General features: G+C 37.2%; 1 protein-coding gene across 3 annotated transcripts in view; it reads left to right on the plus strand.

The window, feature by feature from the left end:
- Nucleotides 1–27519, plus strand: part of FOCAD (focadhesin) — a 381816-nt gene that overhangs the window by 325410 nt on the left and 28887 nt on the right. For 2 of the 3 annotated variants that reach the window (XM_078153058.1, XM_020973967.2), the window contains exons 36-42: nt 1070–1198; nt 2172–2287; nt 9336–9596; nt 10329–10418; nt 11602–11779; nt 16142–16239; nt 17315–17566. In XM_078153058.1, the coding sequence (XP_078009184.1) occupies nt 1070–1198; nt 2172–2287; nt 9336–9596; nt 10329–10418; nt 11602–11779; nt 16142–16239; nt 17315–17566 (1124 nt within the window). Of the gene's footprint in view, nt 1–1069; nt 1199–2171; nt 2288–9335; nt 9597–10328; nt 10419–11601; nt 11780–16141; nt 16240–17314; nt 17567–27519 lie in introns of those variants that run through there. The other variant, XM_020973969.1, reaches the window with a different exon arrangement.

Below are 27519 nucleotides of genomic sequence, written 5' to 3' on the forward strand. Positions count from 1 at the left end.
TGCTACATGACTAACTCACCTCTTTTTCTAGTCCCATATTTGAAAAGCATGAAAGGGAAAGACATTTAATAAGCACTTACTGTGTACAAACCTGGAGAAAAATGACCCATGTATTATTTCTCAGTACTGCCTTTTTATACCTGTTGTTTCTTTAAAGGTATCCAGTGTCTGGTTGGGTCATAGATCCCCATTTGAATGAAGTAGAATTATCCAAAATATTCCTCTACTTGATAAGGCAATGCCACAGAGGTGATAGAGCAAATATAGTGTAGTAGAAAGAGCTCTGGATTGGGAGGCTTATGTTTTAATCTTGGGGGAAGTGAGAGAGAAGATAGAAGGGAACAAGCATTGATTATGTACCTACTCTGTATCAGGTACTGTGCTAAGTGACAAATCTGGGAGATAGTTGCTATTATTATCCCCATTTTACAGGTGAGGAAACTGAGGCAGTGGATGTTAAGTCACTTGCCCAGGGGTCATACAGCTAATGTGAGGCCTAATTTGAACTCAGGTATTCTTGGCTCTAGGCCCAGTGCTCTGTCTACTGCTCCAACTAGCTGTCTACAGTTAACTCAGTGTAACCACAGATAAATAATTTCATATCCCCTAAGATATTAGCACATAAACAAATGGTACCTTTAACCCTGGTGGTGGGTGTATTGGAATTCTGCCCAAAAGAGCTTGTTAATGTAAGTGAATCTCCATTTAGAGGAATATGTATCAGAGAAATATTGGGAATATGTATTTTGGCTGGTACTTTCTTACGACTCTCAGTGACAACCAAATTGGCCCTTTTTCTCCCAGATGGTCCACAGGGTATGAAGACACATTTGTTCAGTACTGCTGCAGCTGCCTGCCACTCACCACCCTTCTTTACTTTGGATATTACTTCTCTATTCCAAACTGTCATAAGGCTTGGGGGAGGGAGTGGGGGCAAGTGTTGCTCAGTACAAGGAAGAAACTCGTAGAAGAGGTATTCTCTTCTACTTTCCTTTTTCTTACAGATCTCTTTGGTCATTGCTTTCTTTGAGGAAGTGTTGGTGATTCATTTGTTTCTTCTTTGTTCTAGGTCCTGAGTCTGTTCCTCCTTCCCTTGTAAAAGTAGCATTGAAACCCATAGCAACTGTTGGAGAAAGTCACCAGTACCCTCCTGTTAATTGGGCTTCCCTTCTTTCCCCTCTTATGAGATTAAACTTTGGTAAGTATGCATTCAGAGTACCATGGTCTGCATTGCATGCAGTATGACCTGACTAGTGAGATATGTGCTAGGCCACATTGATGGTCATTGGTGGGTTTTTAGAGCTGTTGACTTAGAAAACCAAATTTACATTGTCTGTGTTATATTTTTATTTATTTTATTAAACCTTTCACAATGACATTTTAATCTGGTTCTGGTAGGAATTTTTTGAAAGGCAGCAAATTTGACACCTCAGTAATCTAGATCCAACTGTTTTTATCCTTTTTTGTGTCATCGATGGACTTCTTTGGCAATCTAGTGAAGCCTCTGGACCCCTTCTCAACATTTTTAAAAAATCCATAAAATAAAATACACAGGATTATAGAAGAACAAATTATTTTTGGATACAATTATCAATTAAAAATTTTTTTCACAGACTGTAGGTTAAACAGTCCCTAAGTTACACAATAATTTTTTGGAGATAGTGTTGAATATGTCTAATTTTGGATTATTCAATTTGAGTCCTTAAATCCTGAATGAGAGGTGTTACAGCTTTAGTTTAAAACAAAATTCAGAGAAATTGAAATGAGGAAACAGCTATGCTGATGTGTGAATCTGGAGGCCATATTTAAGTGATTCCAGGCACAACCAAAACCTTACTGCTAAGGAACCCTTTGGTGTAAGATCAAGGTGTCAAACTCCTCGTGGTTTAAGGCCAACATTTCTTCCATCAAGCGTCTAAGGCAATTTTGGGTTCAAGATTCTTGATCTCATGGAATCCTTCTTGTTGGCAAGGAGACCCTGCCAGTTGTATATTGATTTGAGAATGTGCTTAAAATGGCTTCTTTTTCCATCCAAAAGGCCTGTTGGAATATTCATTTTAAATGATATTCCTTGTGTCTATGGGAATTAAAATTGTGTCTCATATGTTTAACTTGAAATGTCTTAAGTCATTGGAGAAAATACTATGTTAAGGGTTTTTCTTCTCTTTTAGGTGAAGAAGTCCAGCAGTTGTCCATTGAAATTATGGTGACCCAGGCACAATCATCTCAAAATGCAGCTATGCTGTTGGGGATGTGGGTAGTACCACCACTAATCCACAGTCTGAGTGTATGTAGTAAATAAGAGTTTGGGTGCCGTTAGAGAATCTAGTTCCTTTCTAAAGAATTTCCAAAGTTGGCATTTGACAGGCATATCTTAAAAAAAAAAAAAAGATCAGAGGGTCCTCTATTCCCAGATGTTAGGTAGCAGATGGCAAAATGATTGATTGACTCTGGATCTCCAACATGTAAAACATTATTATCCTAGTTTTACAGCTGAAGAGACTGATGCTCACTCAGGTGATTTTTTTTTTTGTGTGTGTGTTGTGTGTGTGTGTGTGTGTGTGTTGCCAGTAGTGACACAGATGATCCTCTGACTCCAAGAATAGTACCTGTTCTTTCCACATGTCTCATTGCTGTGGGGTTTATATTGTGGTCATATATATGTCCGTAATCAATTATGAATTCTCATGTGTATTTGCATTTTTAGTCAGCAAAAGAAACATTTTACTGCATCCTTATTTATAAAAAACATAGAATCATACATATTTTACAACTAATTTATTCTCTTTTATTTCCTGTTTCCATAAAACACTGGTAAAATATTATTAAAAACAAATTAATGAATGAGTGAAAAAGGCACTCAGCACAGTGCTAGAGTCTGGGAATCCAAATATAAAGTGGTGCAGGCTTGCACTTCTATTTTAAAGTAGTGGCCAGTTCCACACTTATAAGGGAATGGTGGCCAGGAAAGGGAGCGTTGATCTGGAGATGCACAGGGATTGTGAGTGAAGCTGCAGGGCACTTGACTGTCACATCCTTTCTACTGGTAATGGTTGTATTGATTTGATAGGCTTAAGAGTAAGAGGTAGAAAGTAGGTTGGGACCAAAGCAAGAGATGTTATGTGCCTTGTGTGTCAGAGGAGATGGCAGAATTGCCAAGTAGCCTTTAATTTCCTGGTAGATGGCTGAATGGGATGTTAAGGATGATTGGGCTCCCTTTTTGCTCAAAGTAGATTCATTCACCCGTCAATCAAGGACAGATTAGCTATATAGCACAGTTCCAGAACTAGTAGGGGTAAGGAAGAGGGGTATTGTCTCTGGAGAGTTGATCTGTAGGTGGGTATAAGGAAGCAGTGAGAAAACAAAAAGCAAGATGCTCAGGGAGGCCCTGGTTTTCCAGTGGGTGACTAAATGCAACATGAGGTATGGCCTGGGGCCATAATTCTATCTTTCCATAGCAAATCAGAGAATTTTACATCTGGAAGGAAATGTCCACTTATAAATTTGCAGGTTCTACCCGATGTGCTAGAGACATTCTTCGCTTTCTCTTGACATTATGAGGGCATTAGTGAACCATTTTGCCTACTCACTTGTCATCCCTTGCCTTTGCCATGTGAACAGCCCATCTTCCTATCGTACATTTCCTTGATGACGTCTTTTACTCCTGTTCTTTTTTTGAAGTTCGTTATTGGTCCCATGTTGCAGCCTACCAGCACCTGCCATTACCTTTCCATTGCACAGTGTGATATTTACCCTAAATTCTTCAGAGACTAGTGTATTCCACTTCTTGTTACCATACAACAACACTGGTAAATTGTTCATATTAAAAAAGTGCCTTTGTAGGCAATGACAAAATAGTTTCTGGAAACCTGGGAAGACTTGTATGAACTGATGCAGAGTGAAGTGAGCAGAACCAACAGAACAATTTATACAGTAACAATATTGTTAAAAAAAATTTTTTTTAAACTTAAGAACTCTAATCAATGTAACAACCAACCACAGTTCCAGAAGACCATTGGTGAAGCATGCTGCTCATCTCCTTTCAGAGAAGTAATGGACTCACAGAGCAGAAGAAAACCTACATTTTCAGCACAAGAAGAATTTGTTTTGCTTGACACTATGCATGTGTGTTAGAAGGGTCTTGTGTTTCTTTATTTTTCCCATCTCAATTAAGAGAGATTTCCCAGGGGAAAAAAAAAAGAGAGTAATTGAAGATTCTTTTAAAATGCACAGATGAGAACAGTATAAAGGCTGGAGAAAAAACAGATAAAAAGTGTAGCTTTTCAAGTTAATGTTAAATTTATCATAAACTTATTAAGAAAAGCAAGCTGTACATAGTTGAGATTTCTAATTTTGTATGCACTCTTTTCTTGATGTACTTTACATATATGGAAATGTTCATTTTATTTGGTGTTTAAATTTAGAACTTTAAAAAATTTGAAAACAACAACAACAGATATCCATGGGAAACTTGTGGGGTGGAGGGGTCATTAAAGGAGCTTTGTAATTTCCTGAAAGGAATCCAACCTAGTCTCCACTTCCTGTCCTATACTCTTAACCAACTTTATTATATGTTGATAGACTCTTTACGCTTTCTTTCAGAATGCAGGTTGTAGTCTGGCCTACATTCTTTTTATTTTTTTTATTAATTTATTTTGATTTATCAACAGTCACTTCCATATGCTTTTGAGTTTAAAATTTTTCTCCCCCTTCCTCCCCACCACCCTCTCCAAGACGGTGCACAATCTGATATAGGCTATACATATACATTCCTATTAAACATATTTTCACATTAGTGATGTTGTAAGTAAGAATTAGAACCAATAGGAGGAACCCCCAGAAAGAGAAAACAAAATGAACAGAAGATGGGCTACATTCTTTATCTACTTATATATACTTTCTTATGTAGATAGTAAGACCCAGCTCTTCTGAGCACTTCTAACTAACAGGAGGTTCTGCAGGGCTAGTTGCAACCAGTGTGCAGTCATTTGTAAACAGGACAGTGTATATGACCTCACTTCCACAAAGAAATCCTCTTCAATATGGACATTACACTGCATCTCTGAAATTCAGTGGCAAACATCTTAGGTAAGCATATATCTCCCTGTTTTATTCCTCATCTCAAGATCACTGAACAGGGTTATTTCTGTCATTGTATCTTTTATTTCTGTCATATCTTTTCTGTAATTATATCTTTTAAGGAATTTCTCTCATCATATCTTTTAAGGAATTTTGAATAACTTCGATGGATGGCAGACGCGCTATTAGAAAGGAACCCTTAAAGCATTACCGCTACTGAATTAAAAGGTTTTTCATGATCAGTGAACAATGACCACAATGACACTTTACGTTTTCTGCTTTTTTCAGCAAATTTTAAAAAATGTTAAGATGTGATTCAAGCTTTATTTTTTCCTACTAATATCCTCATCAACAGTGCTATCAATTTATGTATAGATAGTCCTGAAAATTTTGTGTAGCTGGTAGAGTAGTCATTATTGAAGGTTTCTTGGTTGTCTTTTTTTATACCTCTCATCCTTCAGCTGATCCTTCAGTGCTTTCACAGTCTCCTCTAGCACAGATCTCTTCTTTATATCCTAGGTCAAGTTCAGCTGCCCTTTTGATGTTTCTTCTCTTTCATGATATTTCTTCATCCTCTATATGCACAATTCAAGCCTGTACAGTTAGGGTCCAATTATGTTTCCACTGTCCATTATGGTAAAATCAATTTGTTATAGTAATAGTTGCATATCTCTTCCATCTTTCTATTTTTTTATCTTTCAATTTTCATTCTGAAGTACTCTTAAGATGACTTAAGTTCTGTTTTTTGCCAAGCTCTCTTTAAACTGGGTTTATCTGACACTGCTTCTGTTAATGAACAACCTCATCTCAGTAAGTAGTCTAACTCTTCCTTGACTAAAAAGCCCTTCCTCAATATTCATTATAAGTCTTGGAGTATGTCTGGTCCCTTTCTTTTTTTGCCTGTCACTTAACATAGTACCTGGACATCTAGCTTCTGTTCGAGGACCTGTGGTGATGGGGAGCTTACTACCTTATGAATAATTGGAAATATTTCTTTTTTTGTTTTGTTTTGTTTTGTTTAGGCAGTTGGGGTTAAGTGACTTTCCCAGGGTCACACAGCTAGTAAGTGTCAAGTGTTTGGTCTGAGGCCAGATTTGAGCTCAGGTCCTCCTGACTTCAGGGCCAGTGCTCTATCTACTGCGCCACCTAGCTGCCCCTGGAAATGTTTCTAAATGCTACCCATTGGGTTCACAATATTTCTGAGAATGTAAGTTCCCTGAGGGGCCCAGTACTTGACACAGTGTCTTCCAAATACTAGATGCTTGGGGCAGCTAGGTGGTACAGTGAATAGAGCACCGGCCCTGGATTGAGGAGGACCTCAGTTCAAATGTGGCCTCAGACAAATACTGACTATCTGTATGACCCTGGGCAAGTCATTTAACCCCATTGCCTAGCCCCCCCCCAAAAAAACAAACAAACAAACCAAATACTAGATGCTTAACTAATGGGTGTTTAAAGTAAGGACAGAAATGGAAACAATGTTTTAGTGGCTAGTTTTCATATCAATACTCAGCTACAGAATATGGCGTTCTCTAGCTTTTTTTGCTATTAAGATTCATCACATTTTTTTCCCCACAAAATGTCAGAGCAGTTGGATTCACATAGAATTCACATAGGTTATTTCATTTGCAAGCTAAAATATAATTTGATCTTATTCATTATTTTATTGCTTATTATATAATGTTACATTTTTATACGTAACATGTAATTGTATATCTGTTATTTATATTTTATTTTATTTTATTTTATTTTTTGATTGCTAAAATACAGTTTAATAATCTGATTCCAGAAAATTTAAACTTTTTATGATTAATAATTATGCTTTCAGTTACTTTGTGGGTTTCAAGTTCTCATGGCCAGGAGGAACCAGGTCTCAACTTCCCTTAAAGACCTTTGCTTCTATTTTTCTCTATGCTGAGTCTTTTGAGAAGGCAACTTATTAAGCTCTTTTTCTAATCTTGACAGAGTTTAATGGTTGTTGATATCTATTAAGGCCTTAGGTAGGATAGAAGAGTATCTACCAATTTGTTAATACTGGTGCCTTTTAACTCTGTTGATTATTTCCAATTTATCCTGTATATTTCTTCTTTGTACATAGTTTATGAGTTTGACTGTGAACCCTTTGAGAGTGGGGATTGTCTTTTGCCTTTCTTTTTATCCCTATCACTTAGCCAGTACCTGGTAAATAGCAGATGCTTAAATGTTTATTGACTAACTGGCCTCTTGATCAGAAGTCAAAAAAAAAAAATCATACCTAGAGAAAGCATTCCTTCCTTCCATCTCTTATGAAACAGAATGCTCCCTTGTTAGTAGAATTGTACTTTGCTCTTCCTAAATGTAAGAACTTTACCTGTCTTCCATATGCAGAAATTATAATCATCTGTAGCTGATCATTTTCTATAAAGTCATACACATCTTAATGCCTAATTTTTAGAAACTACTTTAGGGGAATAGTGACTGGATAGCATCCTAAGGCTTTATTCCTAATAGTTTATTAATCATTCTGAAAATATATTTCCAAGTCTTTCTAACAGTTTTTAATGGCGAAGGAGACACAAAAAAATCTTAATGGGTATGGGATTTTTGAAAACTTCATTGTTTTCCAAACGTGTCTAGCCTCAAATGCCAAAATGTCAGGTTTTAACTTGTGCTATTGTGAGTTTTTATGTAGAAGAGCGATACATGGTAATCTAGAAAAATTGAATCTGGTGTCACTATACAGGACACTCGACCTCCTTGCTGGAGGTCAAGGGAGAGAATAGAGAAGGGAAGATCAGCTAAAAGACTGTTGTTAGACCCCACCCTAGGCAGACTCTTCCTAGAAGAATTAGCTGACAACTTCATTTGTGTTCTTTGGCAAGAAATTAAATGTAGGGTAATCTGAGGAGCTGTGCCTAACTTTAATTAAGAGTCTCTTCTTGTGGACTGTCATATTTTTCATATTCAAACAAAATTTACTACCAAAAAATCTCATTTAGTCAACATTGGTTTGTTCAGAGTTGTTAGAAAGGACAGCTGTTCCTTTGCTGACAAGATATCTTATTGTTCTTTAATAGAAACAGTAGATGGCTCAAATACTGCTAGGTCAAAATCCATTTTTTCCAGACCTATATGTTTCAATTTAAAGAGCGAACACTATCATCTGCAGTAATATTGCTATAAAGAAAAAGCAAACTGTAATAGAAAGCATCTAGGTGCCCCAGTGGGTAGAGTGCTGTTCTTGGAGTCAGGAAAACCTGAGTTCAAATCCAACTTCAGATACCTACTTGCTGTGTGACCCTAGACTTAACTTCTTTATCTCAGTTTCTTTATCTGTAAAATGTGGATAATAATAGCACCTACTTCCCGGGGTCGTTGTGAGAATCAAATGAGATAATAATTGTAAAACACTTAGTACCATGCCTGGTACATCCTAAGTGCTATATAAATGTTAATGATGATGATGATAATGACCATGACAACCGGGGACTTGAGTTGTGTAACCTTTTCCTTTCCAGGGAATTTTTTTTCATGAAAGCGTAGCCTTTCCAAACTAAAGAGAATATCGACTTCTGTGTTCTTTGAGAAACAATATTTTATTTCCTTTTCCATTTCCTTTTTTTTTTTCTCCTTTTGGAGACTAGGTCTCCTGGACTCTCCCAGGCTGGAAATTCACAGACACTTTAACCTGATCCTTTTTTCCATCCTGGCTGGTTTGACCCTTCTAAGGCAGTCTGGTGGCACTCTGCTTCTGTGTGCTCTCACTCTGTTAGTATGGATACCTCATAGACTTTAGCCCTACAGCTGCCCAGAATTTCTGAACTCAGGTGATCCACCAGCCTCAGCCTTCCCCAGTAACAGGATTACATGTGTACTCCACCGTGCCTGGCAATAACACTGTTTTATTCCACTGGCCAAAAAGAGAATATGTTTAAAGCTGAGTAACTCATAGCTAAAACTGTTACACACACACACACACACACACACACACACACACACACACACACACATGCACGTCAGTATTACTGAGAGGAAAAAACAACTATACCTATATACCTGTGTCAATGACTCCACTGATTTTTGAAACTGTGGGGAAAACTAAATCCAAACAATAAGAAGACTGTTTTGGAGATATTCGTGTTGATAGACAAGAAGAGCCATGAACTTCTGTGACTGTTCATTGCATCTATTAGCTGACAGAATGTAGGGTTCTGTGTAATATAGGCCTTCGACTCTGGTCTTTACTGTTTACATCAAGTGCCCTGTTTTGTTTCCAGATGAAAACCAAGAAGTACCTTTTGGTGTCTCTGCCCCTGTGGATGAAACATGTTTCTGAGGACCAGCTTCAGGTTTTCACTGAAGTGTTTATGGTGCAGCTTTTTGAAGCTACTCCCGCTGTCCAGAATCATGAGTTATGTCAGAGTGCCTTACAAGGACTTAGCCAGGCTATGAAGCTGCCCAGTCCAGCTCAATACCTCTGGAGTCTCCTCTGCTGTGCTACTGAGAAAATCTTTGATCTTTTGCCAAACAAGATTCAGGTAAGGAGCAAAAATATTTGCATTCCTTTATAATTTACATTTAGGAATTTTTTTTACAGCCTTTTTGGCAAGGCAAGGAGGTAAATGTTTAAGAAAGTGGGTGGGGAATTAATGAGAAATGGCCACATTCTTTTCTTTACTGGGAGTGTTTTCTCTTTCAAGATCTGGGTTGTTGAGGTTCCAAATTTAGAACCATGGTTTTGTGCAGACTGGACATAGATCATCCTGTGCTGAGCCAGAGAATTCACTCAAGGTCTCTTTGCAGAATAACTGACTTTAGAAACAAAATAGGAAAGCCTAGAGAATATTCAGGCAAGAATATTTCCATAAGTATGCATATTTTAAGAAATTTCAGGAGGAAGAATACTATCAAAATAGTGGTAGGCTGAAGACACACCTATATCTTGGTTTCTTTAGATTGACAAAAAAAAAAATTGCCCACAGATGACAGAAGCCATTTTTTTTAGATGTCAGAAATATACAAAGGAACGAAGAATATCAGAGCCCACTTATTTTTTCTCTGACTGCACAATGGGGAAATTAAATACAGTTAAAAAGCAGGGTTATCAATTCTCTTGTATTTGATTAAGGTGGAAAATCTTCACAGATCTATTCATAGGTACAAAGGAATACCAAAAAGACTGTGGTTTTTCTCTTATTTAAAAGATTTGAAATAGACTTGTTCTCCTAGTGCCTAAATGCATTTTTATATGCTTGGAATTTGTTTGCCAGAGAAGTGATGTCGACCTGTATATCAATGCAGCAAAATGCCTTTCGGAGATGACAGATGCTGAGATAGATCGCATTGCCCGTATTACTAAGGTAATGGTATCAGAATCTTACTTTGGAAGTAATTTCTTCAAATTTATTTTTGCTGGTTTGAAGATTCAAATTGGTTAATCAGTGCAGTGGTGGCTCTTTTTGGCTGACGCTGACTTGCTTCCAGCCTTTAAGTGAATAATTTCAAAATGACTTCAGTTTCTCATCTGAATATAAGAATCTAGATTCATTAGCCCGATTGTCCTCAGCTTTGTCAGAAGCCACAAACATTTTAGAGACATTTGTGTTCAAAAATAAGCATTAGGTACTTGGTGTTGTTTCTAAAAATAACTTTCTTATCAACTTAATAAGCCAAAAACAGTTAAACTAAAAGAAAATTATAGATGCCTCTATTAACTCTCAGCTATTATAATTTGTTAAATATACTATATAAACTTTTAAAAAAATATCAACAGCAACATTTTGTTTGCTTCTGTCTCCCCTTTCGTTCTCAGATTTAGTGCTGTTGTTTTTTATATAGTTGTAGTCAGTGTGTACATTCTGAGTTTATATTCTGTGACCCTTTGTGTAAGTCTTTTTGTGTTTCTGAAAGTTCTTCATGGAGATCATTACTTATGGTGCAATAATATTCTATTATGCTGATAAACCAATGGTTTATTCTGCCATTTCCCAGTTGTTGGACATAGAAGTTGCATTGAGCACTTTGCAAGGACACAAAAGAAATAGGAGATGCAGCCCTTGTCTTTCACAGCCTTGTAATTTTGTTGGAGGTGTGGTGTCTAGAGCAATTCCTGGCAGTAAAAGGCCTTACGGTTGGCATGTTACCCGTTTAGGTCCCTAGAGTACTATTAGCTCGTGACCACTACAGTGGAGTAAATGGCCCAAAAGAGTTATTGTGCCCCTCTGAGAGCCTGTTGTCCTGTCATGCACTGGAAACACTAGGATTCATTATTTCTGGGATGTATTTATCAAATGTTCTCACTAATTAACCTCTGAACACATTTATAATATCTACGAAGAAAGATAATGCCTACCATCTCTAATGGACAATTTTAATAGAAGACAGAAACACAGTGTAGCCTCCTGCCAGGAATAAACTGTCCTAGCATTTGGAGTGGTGGCCAACTTCAGAGTTGGCCCCTCTGCTTTTAGCCTAGCCCTTGGGGGCACAGCAAAAACAGAGATAGATTAAATTAATGGTAGCTAAATGATTTGCCATTTTCAGAACAACATAAAGAAGGCTGCCTTTGTCAAAGTGTATTTAGTCTCTCAAGGTCGATTTCCCCTGATGCACTGGAATGATGTGATTGAGGCCGCAGTTCGATGTCAAGACAAAGAAACAGTTGCTTGGATGATGTTGCATGGTTTATATCATGCACGGATTATAAGCCATACAAACACAGGTGAGGGCACATTGAAGCAAAAGAAAGTTTATTTGTTTTTAAAGGGAGAGGGTGAGTGATGGATCCCCCTATCATCTGTTTTAAATTAATTTGTATATTGTTTCTTTATCTTAAACTTACTTAAAGGAATACTTAGTCCTTTGGAGACAAGGTTCAGGCTTCTCATACATGGGAGGATTTCATGAATTTTTGATGGCCCCAGATTATATTTCTTTTTCTGTATTAAGTCAAGTCAACAAGCATGTATTAAGTGGCTACTCTGGGAGGTTCTGTGTGAAAAGCTGGGGCTACAGATAGAGGCAAAAACAGTCCCTGCTTTCCAGGAGTTCACATTGTAATGTTGCAGATGACTATGTTCATGTAAGTGACGTACAGAGTAAATTGGAGGTAATCTCAGGGAGGTCACTAGCATTGAGCCTGGGAGATCTCACTGAAGGTAGGATTTGTGCTGAAACTTGAAGGAAGCCAGGGAGGCCAGGAGCTGGAGACAAGGAGAGAGAACTCTCCAGGAATGGGGGACAGATTGGTCATGCTAATTAGGCAGATTAGTAAAACATCAGATAGAAAGGAACAGTTATTTTCAATTCATTTGAAACTGTGCTGAATTGAGTCAAGAGACTGGGTTTCCTGTAACAGCTATAGCATGTCCTAACTATGTGACTGTAAATAAGGAGCTCAGTAACCTCTTTTAACCTGTTTCATCGTGAAAAGAATGAGGGGGATATTATTTGTATCACCTGCTTTGCAGGGTTATATTTTCTAAATATTAGAGCACCACAGGAATGTACACTTTTATTTGTGATTATTCTGTTCAGAGCATCGTATCAGTGATTGGAGAGATAGAGGTGAAAATTGACAAAACCCCAGCCTTCAGGAAGCTGTCAGGGAGAAGCAGTGTGGTCCAGTGGTGAGTGCTGGATGTGGAGTCCAGAAGTCCTGGGCTCAGATCCTCACATACTCACTGGCTATGTGTCTATGAGCAAGTCACTTAACCTCTCTTTTCCTCAGGTTCTTATTCTCTAAAATGAGAAGTTGGGATTAAGTGACCTCCATATCTCTTCCAGATCTGAATCTATGATCAGTCTTTTCTAGGATTAGAAGTGGAAAATATCCATGTGAAAGGCTTTCACTTTTTTAGTTTATCAGATGATAATACTAATGTTGAGGCAGCTAGGTGGCACAGGGAGAGAGTGTTGGACTTGGAGGGAAAAGACCTGAGTTCAGATCCTGCCTCAGATAGTTACTTAGGACCCTGAGCAAGTCACTTAAGGTCATTCAGCTTCAACTTCCTCATCTGTAGAATAGAAATAATAAAGCCACCTATCTCACAAGGTTATTGTGAGGATCATAAGAGATAATGTATGTAAAGCATTTTGCCAGCATATAAGTGCTAGCTAATATAAGCTAATTATATAATTCTGTATTTATATAATTATAAGCTGATTAATGAAAACTTAAATTTATAGTGCTTTATTTGTTGCAGTGCACTTTATTGTCCTATGTGAGGATCAAATGATTCTGTGAGAGTTGCTAGTCCAAGTATTATTTTCCATGTTTAACAGATAAGGGAATTCAGAGAGGTTAATCGATTTACCTAGAGTTACAGAGATAGGAAGTGACAGAGCTAGAATGATAAAAGCCAGCTCTCTCGGCTGTGGAATCGAGGACTCTTTCTTCTGCACCTTAGAGCAGATAGCCATTTACCCTCACCTTTCTGAACAGGTCATGTACAAAGTGATTCTGCTTAGTGTTTTATATTTTCTTTTTTTAAAAAAAATTTATTAATTTATTTTGATTTATCAACAATCACTTCCATATGCTTTTGAGTTGAAAATTTTTCTCCCCCTTCCTCCCCCCACCCTCCCCAAGATGGCGCACAATTTGATATAGCCTTTATGTCTACATACCCATTAAACATATTTTCACATTAGTGAAGTTGTAAGTAAAAATTAAAACCAATAGGAGGAACCATCAGAAAGATGAAACAAAACTTAACAGAAGGTAAAAATAAGTGATAGCGATTCGACTTCCATAGTTCTTTCTTTGGATGTGGACAGCATTTTCCATCCCGAGGCCTCTGGAGATGTCTTAGATCCTCGTAATGCTGAGAAGGGTTCAGTTTCACAATCTTAGTCATTGCATAATGTGGCAGTTATTGTGTACAAAGTCCTCTTGGTTCTGCTCACTTCACTCAGCATCAGACCATACAAGTCTTTCCAGGTTTTTCTGAAGTCAGCCTGTTCATCATTTCTTATAGCACAATAGTATTCCATTACATTCATGTACCACAACTTGCTCAGCCATTCCCCAATGGATGGGCGTCCTCTCAATTTCCAATTCTTTGCCACCACACAAAGAGCTGCTATGAATATTTTTGTACATGTGGGTCCTTTTCCCATTCATATGATCTCTTTGGGATATAGCCCTAGAAGTGCTATTGCTGGATCAAAGGGTAGCATTTTATATTTTCAAACCTTGAATAGCTTCCATTGCTATATGGGCTGTTGGGGGTTGGATTTTTTTTTTTTAATTTATAAAGCAAGCAGTCTTATCAAAGGCTGCTATTGAAGTGATTGGTATAGAATCTGACTGCCATATGATTGACTCATAAAATGTACCTTCTAAAACGCCCAAATGTGCATCAGATTTAGACCAAATGTTTTTTTTTTAGACAAATATAACACATGGATCATCACATGAGTAGAAGGTACTTGGCTAATGCAAAGAGTTCTTCTACCTTCCCTGCCATATGTTTCTCTTTTAATAACTCCTGGAGCAGGAGATCTTAACTTTTTTTAGGCTTGGATCCCTTTGTAAGTACAGTAAATCCTAGGGACCCCTTCTTAGATGAACATTTTTAGATGCATAAAATACATAGGGTTACAAAGGAAGACAATGACATTGAAATACAGTTATCAAATATTAAAAAAAAAACCAACTTCACAGCTGTCAAGTAAGGAACCCCTTTCTAGACTTAGCCTTAATACTGAGAATGATTTAAGCAAGTAAGAGTGACCTAGAATGTCAGAGACTAAATCTCATGGTACTAAACAGGTTCTATATGCCTTTTTTTTTAAGGCAATTAGGGTTAAGTGACTTGCCCAGGGTCACACAACTAGTAAGTGTTAAGGGTTTGGTCTGAGGCCGCATTTGAACTCAGGTCCTCCTGACTTCAGGGCTGATGCTCTATCTACTGCGCCACCTACCTGCCCTCTATATGTCTTTCTTGTCGCAATTTTCTGTCAGTTACAAATGTTACTGAATGTATGGGGCAAAAATCAGCAAATGTGATTACAGTGTGCTTTGGAAGATCTGAGGGGTTTAATTTTGTTAGTATAAGTCTTGAGGTGCCAGCTGTGGCATTCAGGAATGGCATTGAAGCTGGTAGCTTTTCTTTATGAGACTGACAACAGTGTCTGTTTTAGTGCTTACCCAATGAACTTGTAATGAAATACTGTATTTCTCACCTAAAAACAGACATTTATTAGCCAGACAAACACAGTAGACATCCCTCACATTGGAATATGAGAGATATATAATTCATTCAATGTGGGGAATTTCCAGTATGGGAACTCCCTACGCCAATGGAGTGCTACGCATCTATGAGATAAGTCCTAGGGAGTTGCCTTAGGCACATGGAAGTTAAGTGACTTGGACAATGTCACTTACCTAATAAGTGTCACAGGCAGGCCTTAAATGTTCCAGTACTCTTTATCTACTCAACCATTTTGGCTCTACAGGCATTCCTTATAAACATACAAGAAAGTGGCAGAACAACTCATCAAAAGATCTAGAATGACTGAGTTCTTGGAAAAGCTGGCTGAGCCTGAGACGTCTTTGTTGTCTCCAAGTCATTACTATAAAAAAAAAAAAAAAGACTCCATGCTGGTGTTTTTGCTATTCATTTCCCCTGCAGTAGCTGTTTGTTTTGTTTTTTTGCTAAAATGAATGAATTGATCTTTTTTAACCCCAGCAAGGTTTTGACTCCAAGAGTCAAAGTTTTACTGCTAGTGAAAGAGTACTTTGATATTTTTTTAACACTAAGGAAGAAATGTCAGTAACTTAATTTCAACTATAGTGTAGCATTAGTAGCAGTAGATTTAAAGAATAAATTAGTTAACAAAAGCCAAGCCAACCATCTTCCTCAAACATTAGTAACAAAACCCTGATGTTCACAGTGTCAGAGAAATAGCTTTTGTCCCGTCACAGCTCAACACTATTACAGTGAGAACTTGGGATTGTATGATGGAGTCCTCACCAGGTGTTCCTTTTTGGTTACCATGGTTATTACTGCTCTATTTTGCATTTCAAAGGAAAACTATTACCCTTATTCCTAGTCAGAAAATGTCCTTGTCTTTTCAGGAGTGCTGAAGAGAATGGAGTGGCTGTTGGAACTGATGGGTTACATTAGAAATGTTGCTTACAAGTCAACATCTGTTGAGAATGTGGCTCTTGAAGAGGTACAATCTATAGAAGTAATTTGTAGCTTCCTTAAAATTTAGGGCTTGTATTTGTGCTCCAAAGAGAGAATGTTTAATGCCTTGTTGCTTTTGTTTTCCTCCTGCCTTTTATTTTTGAAAAACAATAGTGCCATCACACTGCTGCCAGAAGAAAGTGGGTGTTCTCACTGTGCTATTTAAATTATCCAGAGCTGCCTTTTGAAAATCTTTTAAATGAAACAGACTTCTGGGCCTGTGGTAGGACAGCAGCACTTAAGGAATAAAAGCAGTGAGAGGCCAAGTCTAAAGTCAGTGCACCTGACAAAGGCTTAGGTGGTAGGTGCACAGGGACTTGGGATTTACCCTTTTTTTAGTTTCTTAACATGGATAGAAGAAACAGATTTGAATCTGTGTTCCCCCTTCCCCAGATAAAATGCAGGCAACTCTTTCCCACTTCTTGTCATTCCTCTGACTCTGCTCTCCTTTGTGTGGTTTTATTAGTATGTTTTACTCTTGGTAAAGTTCTTTGGCATCATGTTTGCTAAGTGGGTAAAAACCACATGCCCTAGGATATTCTTTTGAGCCAGTGCCAGGATTTCTTGTGGAGTTCTCTGTCTGTGTTCTAAATTTCCAGAAGTGATACTAGGTGTTTTATACAGGTCGAAAAGAGTCTCCTTTTTTTTTTTCCCCCAGATACGGCTTATTTTCATTTTTTAAAATCAAAATAACTCTACTCTGGTGGGGGGGAAAAAAAGCAAGTCTTATTTCTCACTCTGCCTTGCAGTCATTAGAATTTTTTTACAAAACATCTCTTCAAATGTATCATTAGCTTTTTTGTAACTTCTAATTAAGCAACATTTCACTGGGATGCCCAAGTCTTTTTTTTTCCCAAGAAGAAGTGAACCCCTAAACTGTCTTTATAACAGAACTTGTCTTCCCTTAGCCTTAGAAATTCCATTTCCTCTATAGTTGAGCCCCTTTTTTGTGGATGGTGAAGGAGAGTGTTGAACTGAACAGTCTGGGCGGGTGTGTATGTGTGCCTCTATCTTTGAGTTGCTGAAACACTTGACCCAATTTGTGCCTGTTTCCTGTTTAGGCTATCAACTTCCTGTTGCTGCTTTTTGCAGCGTCTGTGGTTGCATGGGGTGACCACGATGCCCCTCTCCTGCTTGGACTCAGTGCCAGCTGGTTGCCATGGCACCAGGAAGGAGGCATGGCTGGGTTCTCTCCTGCTTATCTTGGCCAAAGTCCAATCAACAGGGTCACCTTGCAGGAGGCTCTCACCCTCCTTCCCAGCAGCATGCCGCTTCTGCTAAGCAAAGAGCCGTGGAAGGAGCAGACACAAAAGGTAAAGCTGAAAGTCATCTCCTCTTCAAGGCTGGCAGCCTTTTTTTTCCCTCGGCAGTCACTGCTGGGGAGCAGCTCTGTGGTGGCCTAAATGAAACTTGGATCAAAGCAGAGGCTATACTATGCAACCTTCCCCCATTGCCAGGAAAATGTAGCGGCTCTGTGATCTGGTAAATGGGATAATAGAAAACATATTTTTGAAAAAACAGGCAGCATCTATCTTGTGTGGTATTAAAGGCATATGCACATACGAGCGTGCATGCTCACACACACATACACACACATACTTAATCTTGAAACCTTAAGGTAGAAATAAAATAATATCTAGAAGAGGCTGGCAAAGATGGTGACATGAAGTGTTACAGCCAAGGCTGACTCCCTAAGAAACTCTGCAGCAAAGAACAGCAGATGGAACAGTGTTGACTAAAACCAAAGAGTAACTCCAGTAACCTGCTTCATCTCCATTAGGGCTGTACGAGAAGACAGACTCGCTGGTACTCTGGGCGGGTGGGGTAGAAGCCTGAACACCTGTGAGAGCTCACTCCTGGCCTAGAGGAGCCAGAGCAGGGGACAGAGCCAGCTCCCAGAGAAAGTATGCCTAAGGGGACAGAAATGGGACAGTTCCCAGGCAAGTCAGCAAGCATCTATTAAATGCCTGATATAGGAATACTGGGGATACAAAGAAAGGCAAGCAGCAGTACCTACTTTCTAGTAGCTCACCATCTAATGATTTTGCTGGTGAAACTCTCTATAAGGGCTAAAAAACCAACATCATTTCCAGTTTCTAGTCAGAGCCACGGTAGGGGACAAAGCCCTGCAAAATGATTTACCCATAAGGAGAAAGTTACAAGGATAAGGGCAAGTCAGCAGTCAATAAATAGTTATTAAATGCCTGCTGTTTGCCAGGCACTGTGTACCAAGGTCTAGGGATACATGTGAAAGATAGTCTCTTCCTTTAAGGACCTTACAGTCTTACATGGGAAGACAATGCACAAAAGGAAGTTAGAGGGTAGGAGGTATAGGGGAGGTGGCAGGTATGGTGGAGAAGTCAAAATTCCCAGGAGTCCTGCAGCCGGGTGGAAAATGAAGAGATATGTGATCTGAGCTTCCTCCTTAAGTGGAGGCTTTGGAGCTTATGGCTCCGCCCTCTAGTCAGAGGTGCAGAGAGTAATGGTGAGGCATAAGGAGCAAGGCTGATTAGATTGCAAGATGAGATTTTCCAGCTTCTTGGAGTGTGATGGAGAAATCAGAGGAGTTCCAAAGTAGTACAGCCAGGTGGGAAATGAGGCTGGTGAGAGACAGGCAGAAACCAGGGACTTAGGCTGGGGGCAAGGCCTTTCTCCATGCCCAAATCCTTGACCTGGGTGAGCTGTGAAAGAGAAGGCTGAGGAAAACCAGGACCACTCCATACCATTCAGAACTATGACGGGACAGTGGCATCTAAATTGACAAAGGGATAAAACTGGGGCCTAAGCACCCCATGCAAGGGCAAGAAAGGGGACTAGAGTTGTAGGAACTGAGCATAGAAACATAAGTAAATAGTAAAAGACCTTCTAATCCAATAATGAAATACCATGGACTAAGAGAAAACCAAGACATAAAACCAGAAGAAAAGAGATGTCCACAGGAAGTACAAGTAGAGCGTCAAAAAAAAAAAGAAAAAGAAAGAGAGACTTGGCTACAAAGATTCCCAGAGTATGTGAAAAAAACAAAGCAAGAGGTGGAAAAAAAAAAAGAATTACAGCTCCTAAGGAAGGAGACTGGAACAAAAAGTAGAAAACCTCCCGTAAGTAGTCAAGTAGTAGACTTTCTGAAAAAAATAGAATTGTAGCAAGCCAACACAGTGATTCCATGAGACAACAAGAAATATTTGAACAAAGACAAAAAACTGAAAAAATTAGAACATGTAATATACCTGCTGTCAAAAACAACAGTCCAAATATCTGGGAGTATACCTGCTAAGACAAACCCAGGAACTACATGAACATAATTACAGAACGCTTTTTATAGAAATAAAGTCTGATTTAAATAATTAGAACAATATTTATTGTTCGTGGGTGGGTGGCAGAGTCAATATAATAAAAATGACAATTCTACCTACATGGATCTACTTATTCAATGCCGTCTCAATTAAACTACCAAAACTTATTTTATTGAGCTAGAAAGAATAATAAATAATGATGAAATTCATTTGAAAGAACAAAAGGTCAAGAATGTCAAAGGAATTAACGAAAAAAAATGTGAAGAAAGGAGGTTTGGCAGTACCAGATCTTAAACTACATTATAAGGTAGTAATTATCAAAACTATCTGGTACTGGCTATTAAATAGAAATAGAAAGATATGGGGTTATTCTCGTAGTTGAGGAAACTGAGGCAGTCACAGATTAAGTGACTTGCCCAATGTCACACAGCTAGTAAGTGTATGAGGTTGGATTTGAACTCAGTTCTTCTTGACTCCAGGCCCAGTATTCTTCTAACTGCCACCTAGCTCCATGTTTTCAGTGGTTTTTAAATCATACAGTTTCCATAGCAAGTGAAGCATGTTTATCTCCATCTCTTGGACACTTGGAATAGTGATGTATGGTGTGGTTCTAGGCTGTATTGCTGTGTGCCATCCCCGTTTGGAAATTTGTATAATTCTGAAACAATTCTGCTTCTCAGCATGTCATATTTATTAGAGAGAGTTCTTCATTTCTTCAATTTGGACAAGACTTTTGGGCCCATTGCAAGGGCAAAAAAAATCCCTCAAATTAGTAACTTTTTAACAATCTGATAAATATGCTGAGATCATACAGGCTCACCTGAACTTTTTCAGACAGTGGTTTTGGTAGGAAGCCTTGAATAAAAGAGTGAGCTTCGTCAATAAAAATACCCTTTTCCAATCAGAAGTACCCCAGTCTTTATGTTATCTTATTATCTTATTATGTTATCTTCCCCATAAGCATTTTTTATTCATCATAGCAATGGTTAGCAGCTGCTTTTTACTGTTCTCACTGTTCCTCCAACTTCAGGAAGCACACTATAGAGGGACAGTTACAACTCCTTCAGCTGCCAGGTCTATCTGAAAGTTTTTCTTTTCTGAGAATTACTTAAGCTGTTTTGTAGCAATGGTTTGTCAGTTCTTAACATTTTTTTCTTTTTTTATTTTATTTTTATTTTTTATTTTGGTCACACTTTCCATTTTTTCTTCAGTGAAATTGACCCTATTTCATTGTGGTCTTGAATGATCCTTGAAACATTTAATTTCCCCACCTCAACTGCCACTACAATGTTTTTAATGGTCATTGAAGTTTGTCTTTAGAAGCTACAACTTTTTCATGTTTTTTTGGAGTAATGTCTATTCTTAGAAACCATTGAATTTAAAACATAACAAAAGAGAGCAATAAATCATGTGTGTATTGGACAAAATCCATCATTCAACTGATGAGAACTAACTAAATTTGGAGAACCTAACTCAGTCTTATTTCATTTGATCAAGTTTAAATGTTCTGAATCAGCTTAATGTAGAAAGCATTCACACATGACTGTTGCTGTCACAAAATGAAACTATCAAAATTAATGCTTGTCCTAAGTAATTTCCATTCTATTTTAATTGACTGTGGACAATTTTGATTGTATTAAATTAAAAAGCTTTGGCACAAAAGAAAAATCAGTGGCTAGTCTTAGAAGGGAAAAAGATGACAAATAATCTCTTATGTCAAGTTTCTCTGATAAATGTCTGATCTGAGATATAGAGGGAACGAATAGAAATGTAGATGAATGAGAGCCATCGCCCAATAGATTATGGTCAATATAAACAAGCAGTTTTCAAAAGAACAAATTCAGGCTATCCCCAACCACATTAAAAATGCTCCAAATCACTAATAAGAAAAATTGCAAGTTAAATCATCTTTGAGGGTCTTCCTCACCCCTGTCGTATCGGCTAACATAACAAAAGCAGATAGGGTTTTGTTATGTGGTTGTCCCTTCCACATTGCAACTTTCCCCATTCTGGTATCGATATATTGCAAGTCGGCATAATAAATTAAATGGGAATTTTGGGGAAGGTTTGCAGAATCCACAGGCAACACATGAAGGCCAGCAGATGACAGAAAAAGTTTAGAAACCCAGAAATGCATAAAATATGTATATAGTATTGTATAATATCAACCCAAATTTTATAACGTAGTACTGTAAACACCCCATAAGAGAAAAAGAAAACATTCAGACTTCTTCTCTGGTGTGGAGGGCCAAAAAATTTTACACAGATTTTTCCAGGTCACTGGGAGTAGAGGGAGGTGGGGGAGGGAGTGGTGCTGCACTCCTAACCCCTTCAATGTGGAAGGAATGACTGTAGTAGCAATGGGAGGTTCACCACCAATACACTGTTAATAGAGCTGTGAAACAATCCAGACTTTCTGGAATGCAGTTCATAACTATAGCCCCAAAGTGCTTGAACTGTACATACCCTTTTGCTCAGGGATGTCGCTTTTTCATTCCAGACTAGCCCAAACAGCACTGAGAAACCACCCTATGCTCTTTTCAAAAAAATTTTTTTTATCTATTTATGTATTTCCCAATTACATGGGAAAAAAATTTTAACAATCATTTTTTAACCTGTTGAATTTTAACTTTTTTCCCCCTCTCTCATCCCTCCCCCACGCCTTGAAAAGGCAAGCATTTTGGTTTTAGATGTTACATATGAGATCATGCAAAATACATTTATGTATTATCCACTTTGTAAAAGAAAACACAAACAAAATAAAATAATAAAAATAATGTTTGGTGTTTTTTTAAAAGTGCTTCAGTCTACATTCAGAGTTCATCAGTTCTCTCTCTGGAGGTGGATAACATTTTTTGTCATAGGTCCTTTGGAATTGTCTTGAATCTTGTTCAGAGTAGTTAGGTCTTTCACAATTAATCATCCTTATAACGTTGCTGTTACTATGCACAGTGTTCTTTCTTGTTCTGCTCACTTTACTTTGCTTGCGTTCATATAAGCTTTCTCAGGTTTCTCAGAAACCATCCCCTTTATCATTTCTTACAGCACAGTAGTATTCCATCATAATCATATACCACAGCTTGTTCAGCCATTCCCCAATTGATAGTCATCCCCTTTAGTTCCAATTCTTTGTTACCACAAAAAGAAGTGCTATAAATATTTCTTGTACAAATAGATTATTTTCCCTTTTCATTGACATTTTTGGGATACAGACCTAGTAGTAGTATTGCTGGATCAAAAGCTGTGCATAGTTTGATTGCCCCTTGGGCGTAGTTCCCAATTGTTCTCCGAAATGGTGGGACTAGCTCACAATTCCAACAGTGCATCAGTGTCCCAATTTCATTTTCCCTTTCTATCATGTTAGCCAATCTGGTAGGTGAGGTGGTACCTTACAGTTGTTTTAATTTACATTTCTGTAGTGGTTTAGTTAATTTCTTCGTGTGACTATAGTTAGCTTTGATTTCTTCATGTGAAAACTGCCTGTTCATATCCTTTGGCCATTTATCAACTGGGGAATGCCTCTTATTTTTATAAATTTGGCTCAGTTGCCTATATATTTGAGAAATGAGACCTTTATTAGAGAAACTTAGTGCAAAAAATGTTTTTCCCAGCTACCTGTTTTTCTTTTAATTTTGGCTACATTCATTTTGTTTCTGTTTGGTCTTGTTTGGTCATAAACTCTTCCTTTATCCATAGATCTGACAGGTGCTTTTTTCCATGCTCCCCTAATTTACTTAAAATATCATCCTTTATTTAGCCATTTTGACTTTATCTTGGTACATGGTGTGAGACGTTGGTCTATGCCTATTTTCTGCCAAACTGCTTTCCAGTTTTCCCAGCAATTTTTGTCACATGTTGAGCTGTTACCCCTAAATCTTGGATTTTGGGGTGTATCAAACACTAGATTACTATAATAATTTGCTACTGTGCATTGTGTACCTAATCTATTCTACTGCTCCACCATTCTATTTCTAAGCCAGTACCAAATTGTTTTTGATGATCATCACTTTGTAGTATAGTTTAAAATCAGGAACTGCTAGGCTGCTTCCTTTAACTTTTTTTATTGATTTCCTTGAGATTCTTGACCTTTTGTTCTTCCAGGTGAATTTTGTTCCAATTTTTTTCTAGCTCTGTAAAATAGTTCTTTGGAAGTTTGATTAGTATGACACTAAATAAGTACGTTTATTTAGATGGAATTGTCATTTTTATTGTATTGGCTTATCCTACCCGAGCAGTTAATATTTCTCCAGTTGTTTGCATCTGTCTTTATTTGTAGGAGAAATGTTATGTAATTGTGTTCATATAGTTTTGGGGTTTGTCTTGACGGTTAGAATCTCAAATATTTTATATTGCTTACAGGTATTTTAAATGGAATTTCTCTTTCTATCTTTTCCTGCTGGGTTTTGTTGTCAGCATATAGAAATGCTGATGTTTTCTGTGGATTTATTTTGTATCCTGCAACTTTGCTGAAGTTATTAATTGTTTCAGCTAGTTTTTAGTTGAGTCTCTAGGGCTCTCTAAGTATGCCATCATCTCCTTTGCAAAGAGTGATAGTTTTGGTTTCTTGTTGCCTATTTTTATTCCTTCAATTTATTTTTCTTATTGTTCTAGCTAGTATTTCTAGTACAATACTAAATAATAGTGGTGATGATAGACATCCTTGCTTTACTCCTGATCTTATTGGAAGGCTTCAAGCTTATCCTTTACAGATAATGTTTGTTCTTGGTTTTAGATAGATACTACATATCATCTTAAGAAAGGCTACATTGATTCCTATGCTTTCTAGTGTTTTTAACAGGAGTGAGTTGTATTTTGTTATAGGCTTTTTCTGCATCTATTGATATAATCATATGATTTTTGTTGCTCTTGTTTTTGATATGGTCAGTTATCCTGATAGTTTTCCTAATATTGAGTGAGCCCTGCATTCTTAGTACAACTCCTAGCTGGTCATAGTATGTAATCTTTGTGATATATTGCTGTAATCTCCTTGCTAATATTTTAATTAAAATTTTTGCATTGATATTAAGGAAATTGCTCTGTAGTTTTGTTCTCCCTGGTTTAGGTGTCAGCACCATATTTGTGTCATAAAAGTAATTTGGTAGGACTCCTTGTTTGCTTATTTTTCCAAATAGTTTATATAGTAATGGAATTAATTGTTCTTTAAATGTTTGGTAGAACTCACTTCTGAATCTTTCTGGTCCTGGGGATTTTTTCTTAGGGAGCTCATTGATGACATGTTGAATTTATTTTTCTAAAACAAAGTTATTTAAGTATTCCATTTCCTGTTCTGTTAATTTGGGCAACTTATATTTTTGTAAATGTTCATCCATTTTAGTTAGATTGTCAGATTTATTGGCATGTAATTGGGCAAAATAGCCCCTGGCAATTGTTTTAATCTCATCTTCAGTGGTGATGCATTCACCCTTTTCGGTTTTGATACTATTAATTTGGTTTTCTTTCTTTTTTTATAATCAAATTACCCAACAGTTATTTTATTGTTGTTGGTTTTTTTCTATAAAACCAGCTCCCAGTTTTATTTTATAGTTCAGTGGTTTCTTTCAATTTTATTAATCTCTTTTTTTGATTTTCAAGATTCCCAATTTGGTATTAAATTGGGATTTTTAATTTGTTCTTTTTTTTCATTTTTTAAAAAATTGCATGCCCATTTATTGATTTGCTGTTTTTCTCTTTTATTGATGTATATATTAAGAGATGTAAAAATTATCCAGACTTTGGAATGTTATTTCATTGTTGTCATTCTCTACTGAAATTATTGATTTTTTCCTATGGTTTGTTCTTTGACTCACTCATTCTTTAGGCTTAGATTATTTAGTCTCCAAATGTCATTTTTATGTCATTATAGTCTGAAAAGAGTGCATTTAATAGTTTTGATTTTCTGCATTTGGCTGTGAGGTTTTTATTTACATGATCAGTTTTTGTGAAGGTACCATGTACAGTTGAAGAAAAGGTATGCTCCTTTCTGTTCCCATCCAGTTTTCTCTAGAAGTCTATCAAGTCTAACTTTTCTAAGATTCTAGTCATCTCCTTATGGGTAGATTTATCTAGTTCTGAGAGGGGAAAGTTGAGGTCTCCCATTAGTATATTTTTACTGTTTATTTCCCTCCTGTAATTCTTTTGACTTTTTTAAAGAATTTAGGTGCTATGCCATTTGTTGCACATATGCTTCATATTGATATTACTACTTCATTGTCCATGGTCCCTTTTAGCAAGATGTTTCACTGTTTATTTCTTTTAATTAGGTCTATTTTTGTTTTATCTGAGATCAAGCTTGCTACCTCTGCCTTTTTACTTCAGCTGAAGTATAATAGATTCTGCTTCAGCCCTTTATTTTAACTCTGTGTGTATCTCTGTGCTTCACACATACTTCTTGTAAACAGCATATTGTTGGGTTCTGGTATTGAATCCCTTCTGCTGTCCTTCCATTTTATGGATGAGTTCATCCCATTCATATTCACAGTTATGATTACTGACTATGCTTTTCCCTCCATTCTATTGTCTTCTGTTTATCCTTTTCTCTCTTTTTATCCTGTCTTTCCTCTAAAGTTGCTTTACTTCTGACCACTGCTTTCTTTTATCTGTTCTCTTTTATACCATTCCTCTTCTACTTCCCTGTTAGGTAAGATAGATTTCTGTACCCAATTGAGTATGTATGTGTGTGTGTGTGTGTGTGTATTTCCTTTTTGAAACAAGGTATGTGAGTGAGGTTCAAGCATTGCTTGCCCCAATCCCACCCCCATTTTATCCAATGCAAAAATCTCTTTCTGGCATATCTCTTTTTTGTGAGATCATTTTCCCTACAACTCCTTTCCCTTCTCCCTTCACCCAAGGGATCTGTCTTTGCTGTCCATCCACTTTTTTTACATCATCTTAACATAATTGACATACTCTTGTACTCTCTTTCCATGTCAAATCCTTCTAAGTGCTTTAATAATGAGAAAGTGCTTAGAAGATACATGTATCATCTTCCCATATAGAAAGAGACACAGTTTTACTTTACTGAGTCCCTTGTGATTTCTCTTTCATGTTTACCTTTTTGTGCTTCCCTTGAGTATTTATTTGAAAGTCAGATTTTCTATTCAGTTTTAGTCTTTTCATCAGGAATGCTTGGTGGTTCTCTGTTTCATGAAATGTCCATTTTTTCCCTTGAAGGATCATACTGTTTTGCTGGATAGGTTATTCTTAATTGTAATCCCAGCTCTTTTGCCTTCCAGAATATCATATTCCAAGCCCTCTGCTCCTTTAAGGCGGTAGCTGCCAAGTTTTGTGTGGTCCTGACTGTGGTTCCATGGTATTTGAATGGTTTCTTTCTTGCTACTTGGCATATTTTTTCTTTGACCTGAGAGCTCTGGAATTTGGGCATAGTATTCCTAGGAGTTTTCATTTTGGGATCACTTTGAGGTGATGATTGGTAGATTCTTCCTATTTTTATTTTACTTTCTGGTGTAAGGATATCTGAGCCATTTTCTTTGACAATTTCTTGTAATATGATGTCTAGGTTCTTTCTTTGATTGTGGCTTTCTGGTAGTCCATTAATGCTTAAATTATCTCTCGTGGATCTATTTTTCAGGTGAGTTGTTTTTTCCAAGGAGATGTATCACATATTCTTCTGTTTTTCTCTAGCTTTTGATTTGATTTTATTGTTTCTTGATATCTCATGGAGTCAGTAGCTTACATTTGCTGAGTTCTAATTTTTAAGCTTTTGTACCTTTTTTTTTCAATTTGCCCATTTCTGCTTTTTAAGGAGTTACTTTCATTAGTGAATTTTTGTGCCTCTTTTTCCATTTGGCCAGTTCTTTTTTTTTTTTAAGGTGTTGTTTTCTTCAGTATTTTTTTGCCTCTTTTTTTTGCCTCAAGATTTTAATTGTCTTTAATTTTCATAACTTTCACAATTTTCTTCCCTTGCTTTCATTTCTTTACCTAATTTTTCCTCTACCACTATTATTCGATTTTGA

The sequence above is a fragment of the Phascolarctos cinereus genome, unplaced genomic scaffold (assembly GCF_003287225.1).
Source record: "Phascolarctos cinereus isolate Bilbo 61053 unplaced genomic scaffold, phaCin_HiC Scaffold_4;HRSCAF=312, whole genome shotgun sequence".
Taxonomy (NCBI): domain Eukaryota; kingdom Metazoa; phylum Chordata; class Mammalia; order Diprotodontia; family Phascolarctidae; genus Phascolarctos; species Phascolarctos cinereus.